This window comes from Chiloscyllium punctatum, chromosome 37 (assembly GCF_047496795.1).
Source record: "Chiloscyllium punctatum isolate Juve2018m chromosome 37, sChiPun1.3, whole genome shotgun sequence".
Lineage (NCBI taxonomy): Eukaryota > Metazoa > Chordata > Chondrichthyes > Orectolobiformes > Hemiscylliidae > Chiloscyllium > Chiloscyllium punctatum.
The window spans coordinates 65,613,525-65,626,849 of NC_092775.1; the positions used below are offsets into that span (position 1 = coordinate 65,613,525).

Sequence of the window (13,325 nt, forward strand, 5' to 3'; positions counted from 1 at the left end):
GGCCGTTAAATTGGGTCCAGGTCGATGTGTTTGTTGATAGAGTCTGTGGATGAGTGCCATGCCTCTAGGAATTCCCTGGCTGTTCTCTGTTTGGCTTGCCCTATAATGGTAGTGTTGTCCCAGTCGAATTCATGTTGCTTGTCGTCTGTGTGTGTGGCTACTAAGGATATCTGGTCGTGTCGTTTCATGGCTAGTTGGTGTTTGTGTATACGGATCGTTAACTGTCTTCCTGTTTGTCCGATCTAGTGTTTTGTGCAGTTCTTGCATTGGAATTTGTACACTACATTAGTTTTGCTTCTGCTGGGTATCGGGTCCTTCGTTCTGGTGCGTTGTTGTCGGAGCGTGGCTGTTGGTTTGTGTGCTGTTATGAGTCCTAGTGGTCGCAGTAGTCTGGCTGTCAGTTCAGAAATGCTCCTGATGTATGGTAGTGTGGCTAGTCCTTTGGGTTGCGGCATGTCCTCGTTCCGTTGTCAACTGGGACAACACTCCCATTATAGGGCAAGCCAAACAGAGAACAGCCAGGGAATTCCTTGAGGCATGGCACTCTTCCACAGACTCTATCAACAAACACATCGACCTGGACCCAATTTAACGGCCACTACAGCGGACAGCTCGAACTGACAACCGGAAGCGGCAGAGACAGGCCACTATAAATGCCAGAGGAAATAGCACAGAAGCGCTTCACAGGAGGCTCCCAAGCACTGAGGATGTCACCTAGACAGGGGACGAAACGTTTGCAAGACAAATTCCCAGCTCGGCGAACAGAACCACAACAACGAGCACCCGAGCTACAAATCTTCTCCCAAACTTTCTTCCTGATTAGATATTATTACCGTAACACAGTTTGGTCAGACTCAGAGTGGAATTGATTTAATTGTGATTGCAAAATAACTAACAATAATGCTATAATATGAACAATTCTGGATAGAAAATTCATTTTCTACAGTTAATTTCCTTCTAAAATGCATTCTAATCATACATTGTTTTAGTGCAGTTTGCAAAGATTGAGCACTGCGTCCATTTTTGTGCATGATTGTACATTTTAATGCTGCAGCTTCGCTCCCTGACTCTTTCACTCTTTCCTCCTCTTCCCTCCTCTTCCAAACTTCCAGAGAAAGGGAGGAGTCCTTCGACCAAGATGGGCTGCGAGTAGAAGGGAGCAGGGAAGGGTAAGGAGAGGGATTGGCAGGAGTGGCAATGGGAGGTTGCAGTAGGGAAGCTGAAGTAATGAGAATTAGTGAGAGGATTTTTAGACTGGTTTGGTGTAACATACAGTTTCAAATAGCACACTGTCTTTTAGGCCTGCTAAACAGCAATCCAAAAACAATATAAAAAATGCCTGCTTTCAATGAAATTCTGAACTGCCAATCTGTAATGAAAACTAAAGTATTAATTTTCCATTTTACTCATGCTTCCATGTAGCATTCGTGCACCTTTGTCAAGTTACTGTTGTTTGAGATTCTATGCTTTGAAAGGTTGGAAAGTATCGAGCTTTAAATTGATATTTAAAAATTATTTCAGTGAAATAGAACATTCCATTTCCAATACATTGCATCTGTTATCCCATTTCATTATATGATAAATCTCCATATTTGTTTGTAATACCAGTCGTGCAAGTTCATGGTGATATGATAGGATTTTCAGTGCTAAATTTTAAATAATATTGGCTACCAAAGTAATTGGACTTTAAGAAAAGACTGAAAATTAATAGTAACCAAGATGGATTTAGTTCCAGAATCTAACCACTGAGTGTCACTGTGGAGCAGCCTAATTTTATTTGCTGTTTCTAGAGTCCAATTGGTATAGGAATGGGAAGGAGGTAAATAATTGTTTTAAATGCAAATATATTTCTTAAAATGTAGATTGTTACAGTACCTACAGGCTATACCCTATTGACTAATTTTTATGGCAAGTTTTTTCCAATTATCTGCTGCATTACAAACTATCTGCTCTTGTGCCTGTTGTTTGCATATCTATCAATTTCCTTTCTCCCGCCACCTGCCTACTCCTATCTTCTAGCAGTCCTATCATGATCCAACCTTCAAGATTTACTCTAGATTTACTTGCCTCTCCTCTAGCACCACTTTTTTTCTGATCAAATCAATCCTGAGAGTAACTTTTCAGATATTATTAGGATAAATATGATTTACGCTAACTGAAGTATATAGGTATGAATGTTCTGAAGGATAAAGGGCATTAGTCATTTAAGTTTTAAAGTGACATACCTCATATGTACTACAAGGCAGAGTACAATGTGTAATCTAAATTTGACGAGTGAACTTTTAGAGCTAATTGTTGTAAAATTGCGTCAAGTTTTGTAGGTAGCTTGGAATTTCAGTTAGTATATATTCTGGTGGTTTTCTTGCACACAGTTAGTAGCATAAATTCCTCCTCAATGGAATACTGTTGAACACATACTTAGCTTGTGGATTTGTTGAGATGTGGGAATTTTGCTCCATGAGAAAAAAGAAAGGAGTTAACAGATAAAGGAGTGTCCTAGGAAAAGGAGCAGGTCATGCTGAAACCAGAGAACTGGAGTCCAGAGGAATGAATTGGGTAAGCAAGTAGATTATTTGTTGATTAGTTTTAACAGCTTTTTTTCAAAACTAGAGTAGTTATTTAAATTAGGACCATAAAATTGTACTATTTCTAACTAGAAATAATCATTAAATAAAGACTTTTCAAGTAAATAAATAAACTGAATCATCTGAGTTATGTCAGAGGAGATTAATATGTGGACTGCATGATTTAGGTTAAGCGTATGGATTTATAGTCAGCTGTGGATGGCTTGTCTTTCCTGAGCTAACACACTTGCAAGATGTATGTCTGTCTCTAATTTCTCTGGGTCAAGAGCCATTGAGTTGAGACTCCTATATAGGAGGGACAGGAAGAAGTCACACTCCAAGGAAAACACAGTTTCAGGAGAGGGGAGGATGAGACAAATAAGAAGCCATGTGGATTAGGGAAATTGGGAAGGGGGTCCTGAAGTGACTAATCCTGTCTAATGGCTACCATGTACTTGTGATCACCAAGAAATTAAGCAGCCTAAATTTAATCACCACAACAAGGTGTGAAAATATTGCAATGAGCAAAGTTAAAGGGGCCATTATTGGCAAGGGAATGATCGAGTTGTGGAATAGGAGTTTAAAAAGATGAAAACACTAAGTTATTAGATATCTAATAAAAAGTGATTTAAATGCCCATAAGAAAATAGGAGCTGGAGGCAACTGTGTTGACCGGAGCAGTCATAGTAGGGATTACTGAGATATAGGCAAAAGTGACGACTGCAGATGCTGGAGATCAGATTTGAGTATGGTGCTGGAAAAGCACAGCAGGCCAGGCAGCTGTCAAAAAGCAGGAGAATAGACATTTCAGGCGTAAGCCCTTTATCAGGAGTTGTCTACAGATTTGTCATCAGAGATGTGTCTGTAGTAAAATCAGGACTTAGCGTATTTAGAAAAGATCGGGTAAACAGGTAGGCAGAGTAACTACTTAGTTGGGATAACATTGTCAGTGGAAAAAGGAAATCGCCATGAGCCAGATGAAAATGGAGCCCATAAGAACAGAAATAAAAGATAACTAGCTCTAACAGAATCAGTCTAGATATTGGGAATGGAGATGGGATATTAAATATGTAGAGAAATTAAGGGATTGAATAAAAACAAAGAATAACTGTGGATTTCAGCAAATGTTGGTTTGAAATTGGAAAGAAGAGGTAATAAGTGGAATAAGAAATAGTTCCTTGAATGTGTACAGGGCACTTTTGTAACTCAGTATATAACAAACCCAAAGAGGGAAGAGTCACTGTTGAACCTAATAATGGGGACTGAACTAAACCTGATGATAGAACTAAAGATAGGGGAACATCTAGGCAATAGTGACAATAATATCCTTTTAGGATGATAGAAGGGCATAAGTATAAAATGAGGTTCAAGTGAAAAAAGCTGATTTGAGGGTTGAGAATAGAACTTGGGAAAGTAAGATGGCCAATTATATTGACAGGTAGTAATGTAGAACAAGAGAAACACAACGATATTAAACATAGAGTGCAGGAAAAATGTATTTTGTGAAATAGAGAACAAACTACTGTTGGAATTGCATGGATGATTAAAGACAAAGCTACAATTTAAGGATTGGAATAAAGGCATATATTCAGTCTATAGAAAACTAGAATACTTGATGAGAATAGGAAATAGGAAGTGATCAGGAGAGAAGCAATAAAAATATTGCAAGCCATAGACTAACTGAAATTAACTTATCAAGGAACAAAACAAAGTTCTAAAATATTTTACAGGTACATTTTTAAAAAGAGCAAGGCTATGATGAAATGGGACAGATGAGATAATCTCACAGGTAAAGATAATGTGAATAATTATTTATCTTTGGCATTTACCAGGGAGAAGAACAGGTATACGTAATATTGAGTAATGAGATTAGTGGATTTAAAATAAAAATAAAGAATGGAATGTATTGAATAAATTAAAATAAACATGGAAAGTATGGAAAACAGAAATTACTGAAAAGCTCAGCAGGTCTGGCATCACCATGGAGAGAAATCGGAGCCAATGATTTTGTCCAGTGACCCTTCTTTAGAACCGATGGTAGCTGGGAAGAGGTTGGTATTTATGCAGAAGATAGGGTCAGGGAGAGGGTAAGGAGTAAATGATAAATGGGGTTGGAGCTCAAAGAGAGAGAAACAGTTGGCCAGGCTAACGATCAGCCAAGGAAAATGAATAGCTATTAACAGGGACAATTAGTGGCTAACATGGGTTGTGTGTAGCTAGAAAGTAAGGACTGTGATCCAGATGGTTTGTATCCCCACACTCTTAGGTTTTTTTTGAAGGAAGAATTAACCAAGGCATTACTACTCGTTTGGTAATTGGTCACGAAAGATTGTGGTAGAGGACTGGTGGGTAGATTATCTAATTCCTAATTTCTGGGGGTGTTGGGAAGGGTGTTGCAGAGGACAGAACATATTCAGTGCATTATAGACTAGACAGTTTTAACATTAATGGGAACAAAATAAATAGAATCCTTACTAGAGGACAGTTGGAAGAACATAGAAATAAGAATTATAATAATTAGTCAACATTGATTTCAAATGGGTAAATTTGGCTTGACCCACTTTATTGAATGTTTTCGGGAGTTAATAGAGTAGGTAAGGAAAATGTAGCAATTTCAATTTATCTGGATTTTGAAAAGGCTTTCAAATGTGCCCTTAATAGATTAAGTTAAGAGCTATGTGGTTAAATGAATTGCTAACTGATTTTAAAACAGTAGAGTTTGAGAAAAAAAGAATTTGTTTTTGAGTGGCTGAAGGTAGGTAATGTGCTGGGACCCCAAGTGTTGACAATTTAAATTAACAATTGGGACTTGGAATCATACGGCATGGAAGCAGGCCCTTTGATCCAACTAGTCCACGATGACTTTGTTCCCGAACCAAACTAGTTCCACCTGCCTGCATTTGGCCCACTTCCCTCCAAACCTTTTAGTATTCATGTACTTATCCAAACATATTTTAAATTTAACAGTACCAGCATCCACCACTTCCTCTGGCAATTCAGTCCATACACGAACCACCCTCTATGTATAATCAAAGTTACCCCACATGTCCTATATGCCTCCAGTTTTAAACTCTCCTACCTTAGGGAAAAGACCTCTGCTATTCAACTTATCTATGCCCTTTATAATTTTATAAACCACTATTAAGTCATCCCTCAACCTCCTAAACTCCAGTGGGGACAAAACACATTTATAAATTTGCAGATGAGACAGAATTGGAGTTAATAAATACAGAGAAACACTTCAAATAACAGCAGGTGACAGATAAACTTTCAGAAAGTGGAAGCAATTGAAAAATGAAATTCAGTGCAATTTAAGTTTTGTACATTTTGGTAGGCAGAATAGGCAAATCATATATTTCTTGGAAGATGCAAGTCTGTAGGATAGAGGAATACTGGGATCTCAGGTACAAAATTACAAAAGGTTGCGCCACAGATTAAAAAAGATTTAAGAAAAGCAAACCAAGCACTGGGTTTTGGTTCTAATGGGATAGAATTGGAAAAATAAAGTAATTATGCTAAGCCAGCATTGAACCTTGGTTAGACCGTGCTTAACCTGAACTGCATGCAGTACCTTTGACATGTTAAAACAAGTATACTGGAAGAGTGCAGAGAAGATTTACAAGTAAGATGTAAGAAATATAAGGGTATACATTATCACTAATGGATTGACAGCCTGATTTCCTTCTCTTTTGAACAAAGAAGGCTGAGGGATGATTCAATAGAGATACTTAAAAGTTTGGAAGTTTTAAATGGAGTGGATTCAGAGAGAATATTATGGAGAAGAGCATAACTAGAGGCTATAAGATACTCACCAGGATGGCCATTGGGTAAAGATGTTTCTTCTGAATGTTCCAATTAGTGGTAAGGATGCTGAACTCGCTACTTCAGGAAGTGGTTAAAACGTGCAGTGTATTTAGATGCATTTAAGAGGAAACTGGAGCAGTATGGGTGAAAAGGAAATAATGTATAAAATGGTAGATATAGACAGATGAAAAAGGATCAGAAGAGGCTTGAGTGCCGCATAAACGCTTCTATAGATGGTTAGTCCAAATGGCATGTTTATATCATGCATCTGTTTGATGTTAATAAAATGTATGGTATAGTTATTGGACACTGTATTAAGAATATAATCACTAAGCTTATTGGGCAAATAATTCTCCTCTTTCAATAACTAACATTTTTTATTTTTTTCCCTACTAATTTTAATCATGGAAATGGCAGCTGGATTTGAGCTGCATTTTCCAATCATTGAATCCTCCACAGGAATTCCATTTATACAGGTAGATTAATTGCTGTACAATGGGGTGTCTGTCCTTTTTCTATTGTGTATCCTTTGATTTCAGATCATATCTTCTAATGTGATTTAAATTGGCTATTACAAAGGTTGCCCTGCTACATGGTGTAAAGCCAGAGGCTGAGGACATATATTTATATTGGCTTTCAACCAAACTTTAAATTGTGTGTATTTACACTAGTTTTATTCCATTATTACTACTTCAGTAATTTCAGATCAGTATGCTACTGCCAAAGCAAAGGTATACATAACTATTATTCTGATTAATTGCATAGCCTATACACACAAGTGCAGATTATTGCCTTGTTTGCTATTAATGAAGTATCCAACCATAATTGCAGTCATCAATTTTTATACTATTAACTCTGTTGAGGTGTCATCCATATTCTGGCTCACCCTTTCTGTATTTCAGAAAATTGCTTGATGTGAACTGTCTAGCTCAGCTGCTCATCCCAAAGGGGCAAGCAGCTTTGGCATTAGTAGTCTTTTGCCAAAAGGTATTTATTGATAGAGCAGTGGTGACTATATTGGACTTGCAAGAATTGGGGTCTAGTATATCCTTTACTGACTAGAATATATATGTTATTATGTCTTCGACTAGCATGAATCTCGGCTAATTCATATAATAGTCATATTATGTAATATTAATGACTCTTAACTGCTGTCAGAAATGGCCTTGCAAGCCACTAAGTTCAAGAACCAATTGGAGATGCTGCCCTTTCTAGTGATAGCCATAACTCATGAGAAAATAAAAACAGAGGCATGCATCCTCCTCCATGATTCTCCTGTTCTCAAGCTTGCTTTAAATACTTTTTACTTGCCTCCCCAATTCAGTAATAGCTAGAGTGCTTCTTATCCACACTATTAATTTCAATCTGTTAAAGATGTACTGTTGTACTACTTCACCCAACGCCCCCACCACGTCCAGCCTTCATCTACATGGTTCCTCTTAGCACTATATCTGTAGATAATGTCACTAGCTTCCAGACACATTTGAAGATGCCCAGTTCTATCTCTCCACTGCCTCATGTTGTCATAGTCCTGGTCTAGCATTGGGTCCTGTATGAGCCATGATTGCTTCCGCAGAGACTGATAAATTCTAAAACAAAATTTGAATTTCCGGTGAACCACTTAAACAAATTGCTTAAAATGTTGGGTTTAATTACTTTTATTATAACAAATGTTATGAAATGAAAGAAAATAAACCTTATTTAGTAGACAAGTAACATTTTGGACTTCAGAGATTATGTCTTATTAATGTTTAACGCACTTAAAATCCACTTATATGGAGCATTTATACTTGACAGCACAAACTCTATAGAATGAGTCTTCACAGAAAACTGTCCAAAGTTATTATCAGCTTCCAACAGATTCACTCCTCAGTGTCTTTTTTTTCTGTCCTCTCCTGACTGTAGTAGCTGCTGTCCTTGTCTGTCTGTCATTCATGCTCTCTGCGATACTTTCTTGCTCTGTAGAATATCTTAAATTAGAGGAATCCAAAACACAACCATTTTGCAAAACCTCACAATCAAAACAAAATTTTTCTTTTAAACCTACTTCTTTAATCAAACAGTTGGTTACCAGATCTATTATTCCTATTTTTGGCTTTGTGTAGCATTTTTGATGACACTTTTGTGAAGCACTTAGGTTTTTTCTATGTTGGGGGTGCTATATAAGTGAAAGTTGTTGGTGCTATAAGTTCACCTAAATAGTTCCCATTCTAAATGATTTTATAAACTAATTTATAATTAAATATAAAAATAAAGGCAAAATGTTCACTTTGCAACTGAACATTTGTATGCTTTGATCTAGTTATTTGCTGCCCTCAACAAAAGACTGTGCTTGGTTTTGACTCACTTTCAGCAATCTTATGCAGACAGACTACTTGTGTGTTAGAAATCAGAGCACCCGGAGGAAACCCACGCAGACACGGGGAGAACGTGCAAACTCCTCACATTCGCCTGAGGTGGGAATTGAACCAGGGTCTCTGGCGCTGTGAGGCAGCAGTGCTAACCACTGTGCCACCGTGCCGCCCCAGGAGTTAAGAACAGGAGTAGGGGTCATGTTGTGGCTGTGCAGGACATTGTTTAGGCTATTGTTGGAATATTGCATGCAATTTTGGTCTCCTTCTTATCAGAAGGATGTTGTCAAACTTGAAAGGGTTCATAAAAGATTTACAAGGATGTTGCCAGGCTTGGAGGATTTGAGCTATAAAGGAGAGGCTGAATTGGCTAGGGCATCTGTGTCTGCGTGGGTTTCTTCCGGGTGCTCCGGTTTCCTCTCACTGTTCAAAGATGTGCAGGTCAGGTGAATTGGCTATGCTAAATTGCCCGTAGTGTTGGGTAAGGGGTAGATGTAGGGGTATGGGTGGGTTGTGCTTCAGCGGGGCGGAGTGGACTTGTTGGGTCAAAGGGCCTGTTTCCACACTAAGTAATCTAATCTAATCTTAATACTTTGACCCATAAAGGAAAGCATACCAAATGCTGTCTTCACTATCCTATCTATCTGCGACTCCACTTTCAAGGAGCTATGAACCTGCACTCCAAGGTCTCATTGTTCAACAACACTCTCCAGCACCTTACCATTAAGTGTATAAGTCCTGGTAAGATTTGCTTTCCCAAAATGCAGTACCTTGCATTTATCTAAATTCAACTCCATCTGCCACTTCTCAACCCATTGGCCCATGTGATTAAGATCCCTTTTAATCAGAGGTAACCTCTGTTGTCCATTACACCTCCAATTTTGGTGTCATCTGCAAACTTATTAACTATACCTGTTATGCTCACATCTAAATCATTTATATAAATGATGAAAAGTAGAGGACCCAGCACCAATCCTTGTGGCACTCCAAACAACCCTCCACCACCACCCTCTGTCGTCTTCGTTTGAGCCAGTTCTGTATCCAAATGGCTAGTTCTCTCTGTATTTCATGAGATCTTACCTTGCTAACTAGGTTCCCATGGGGAACATGTTACTGAAGTCCCTATAGATCACATCTACTGCCTGCCCTCCTCAATCCTATTTGTTATCTCTTCAAATTAGATTACTTAGTGTTGTTGCAGGGCAATATATTTTGTAAATATGTTTTAGAGTCATAGAGATGTACAGCATGAAGCAGACCCTTCGGTCCAACCTCTCCACGCCAACCAGATATCCCAACCCAATGTATTCCCACCTGCCAGCACCCACCCCATTTCCCTCCAAACCCTTCCTATTCATCTACCCATCCAAATGCCTTTTAAATGTTGCAATTGTACCAGTCTCCACTGCTTCCTCTGGCAGCTCATTCCATACACGTACCACCCTCTGTGTGAAAAAGTTATCCCTTGGGTCTCTTTTATATCTTTCCCCTCTCACCCTAAACCTATGCCCTCTAGTTCTGGACTCCCCAGGGAAAAGACTTTGCTGATTTATCCTATCCATGCCCCTCATAATTTTGTAAACCGCTCTAAAGTCACCCCTCAGCCTCTGACGCTCTAGTTTGTTAAATTTTTATCCAATTTACACATGAAGAATTGAGAGGAATGGAAACGCTTTTTTTATTTCAATGTTAGCATTAAGTATATCCAGATTTAATTAATCATTCATCCTTCAAATTCAGGAAAAACACAAGCCAACTATTCAACCAATATTTTCTTCATCTTCCACACGGTCATTTAGGCTCCTCTGTTTGGAGATGAACAGTTATTCCCTGTCTGAGTGTTCACTAAAAACTGGACCGAGTCTGGCTAATTTTATCTGGAGTCTTTTGAGTTGGTGCAGAGAGAAGAGACTTGTGGTTAGATTAATGTTCAAAGTCATACTCTGAAAGAGCAGTGTGCAGAACCCTAATTATAGGATACCTACCTTAATGATAACTTATTTCCACAGTGAAACCATGCTGTTCCTAATTTCATGCTTGTTTTATAATGGGGCATATGTGGCCTTTACTCTGGCAAATGTTGTTGTTGCATGCAAGGAAATGATTAATCCTTCCAAACCCTAAAAGTTTGTTTTTATATTCATTGATGTATTTTCACATTTGATAATGAAATCAGGAATAAATTGATTTTTTTTTTATTGCTTTGTGAGACCATGAGCCTCTGTGATTTTATGAACCTTAGCTTTTGATTTGTAAGTTTGCTAATGATGGCAACTGTCAGCAGGTAAAACTGGCTTCCTGTTGGAATCAGTATTTGATTTCACTCATCTCCTATCCTAATCATAATTTTCCCTTTGTAAAGGAGACGGTTTCTAATAATACTTCCCATCCATCCAGTGTCAGCATCAAGCACACTTTGTATACCAGCCTTATTTTGTACTTTGTATTTCTTTAAAAGGCTCAAAATCACCACCTGTCCTACGGTATTGGAGCTGAATTTTGTACTTTGTACTACTGTCTTGAGGAAATGGATGAACTTGTGCGGACCCTGACCATGAAGGATTTCCAGCTGGCACATGGGCCACAATAAATTTTGGGATTAATTCGGGCTGACGTTGACATCTTCTGTTTGCCTATTTTAAGCTGCTGATCGGTGATAATTGAGAATTGATGTGAAGTGAATTTTCCATAACATTTATCAGTTGTGGTTTTGATGGGATATTTTGGCAGATCTGTGCTCACAATGCTACTTGCATATTCAATTAGATAAATCCCAGCTGGAAGATGCTTCTGTGAAAAAAAAAGCAGGAAATTCATTGAAGTATAATGGAAGTGACCTTGAAAGAGATGTGATTAAACTTAGCAGGAATGTATTTTTACGGTATGCACCCTTATAAGGTTGATGTCCAGAATTGAATCTAAGGTAGTGACAAGTTTTCATTCAGGGATGTACTAGTTGTCAGAAATTACTTGTCTGGAATATTCCTCTATTATTGCAAGACTGAATCACAACAAATCTGTATAGCAGGTAGGATTGTTATCAAGTGACAAATGCACTTTTAAATAGTCTATTCTCAATGTTTTGTTTCTTGCAGTTGGATCCTTTGGAAAAGGAGTGGCTAAAGTGTGCTGCCAGTGGACAATTGACTGCTTTGTGTGATCTCCTCAGGCAAGATCCATCTCTGGCAGCAAAAAAGGTAAGAAATGTTTGAGTCAAATAGAAGGTAATTGCCATAAATAAATAAAATGAAAATATAACAACTTAAAACTTTTCATGATTTGGAATTTGGTGTCAGTGGCAAAGGAATGGCACTCGCCAATGACCTTGAAGAAATTTGCCAACAAAGAACTAATGACCCTTAGACTGTAAGTTTGGAACTAAGATAGTATGCCAAGATTAACGAGCTAGATAAATTAAATAAGAGCTTGTGCTGTCCAGGAAATAGTGAGCTAAGAGCATGAAGGCATAATAATGGGTGAGTTGACCTTGAAGAGAAATTCACTCTTGCTACCTCAATTCTTGCCCAGAACTGCTGCCTCACAGCGCCAGAGACCCGGGTTCAATTCCCGCTTCAGGTGACTGACTGTGTGGAGTTTGCACGTTCTCCCCGTGTCTGCATGGGTTTCCTCCGGGTGCTCCGGTTTCCTCCCACAGTCCAAAGATGTGCAGGTCAGGTGAATTGGCCATGCTAAATTGTCCGTAGTGTTAGGTAAGGGGTCGATGTAGATGCAAGGGTATGGGTGGGTTACGCTTCGGCGGGGCGGTGTGGACTTGTTGGGCTGAAGGGCCTGTTTCCACACTGTAAGTAATCTAATCTAAAAAAGTAATAACTATCATCTTGGCCTGCTACCAATTAAGGTCTTTAAATGGTCAATTAATGGCCTCCACTTTGGGACAATTGGAGACAGAGGCCATCCAGATGGGGTGGTTATCTGTCGCACCCCTACCCTTCATGCTCTCCCTGAATGCCCTCTCTCCGAACACACCTTATGAGATTTCCACCTGATGAGAAGCACATAAGAAGTACTTGCTTTCATGCTGCTAGATCACAAAGGGGTAGGTCTCAACTGATGGACTTTTGGAATGAGAAGTTGCCAGCCCTGATGGGCTGACTGATTCTGGCAAACCAGAACACCACTGTCAAAGCCTGCAATTTTTAAAAATGTTTTACATAACAGATTTTTCTTATCAATCTGTTCAGAGATTTTATTACAACCAATGGAGCCGGTAGGACTTGAATCCAGATGTGCCAGCCCAGGGTTAGGAACACTACCACTGTAAGACTGCCTAAAAGTTTGTAATAGGCCTGGAAATCCAACTGTGCTCACTCTGTTGACTCTTGAGGAGTTGATTGACGTGATCAAGTGAGTTATTTCAGCAATGGAAATGACTTATTATTGCCATTTACCAAACTAGCATGCATACTTTTTTTTAACAAAACTGAAAAAAATCCATTCTAAGAAACTATGGGCTGTCCTTAATAGGTTTGTGAATCTTTTGGCAACAGTGGTGGTTTCCTTTTGGTGTATATGTGAACCTATTTTTCTGAGATAGTCAACTGGCTGGTTGGGTCGTTTGGACATCAAAGTCCTTTGAGATGATAGA

At 38.7% G+C, this 13,325-nt stretch overlaps 1 protein-coding gene across 1 annotated transcript in view; it reads left to right on the plus strand.

Annotated features, from left to right (window-relative positions):
* LOC140463205 (uncharacterized) overlaps positions 1–13,325 on the plus strand; it is a 126,800-nt gene that overhangs the window by 87,384 nt on the left and 26,091 nt on the right. Inside the window, exon 8 of the mRNA XM_072556998.1 lies at positions 11,815–11,916. Within this exon, the coding sequence (XP_072413099.1) occupies positions 11,815–11,916 (102 nt within the window). The remainder of the gene's footprint in view (positions 1–11,814; positions 11,917–13,325) is intronic.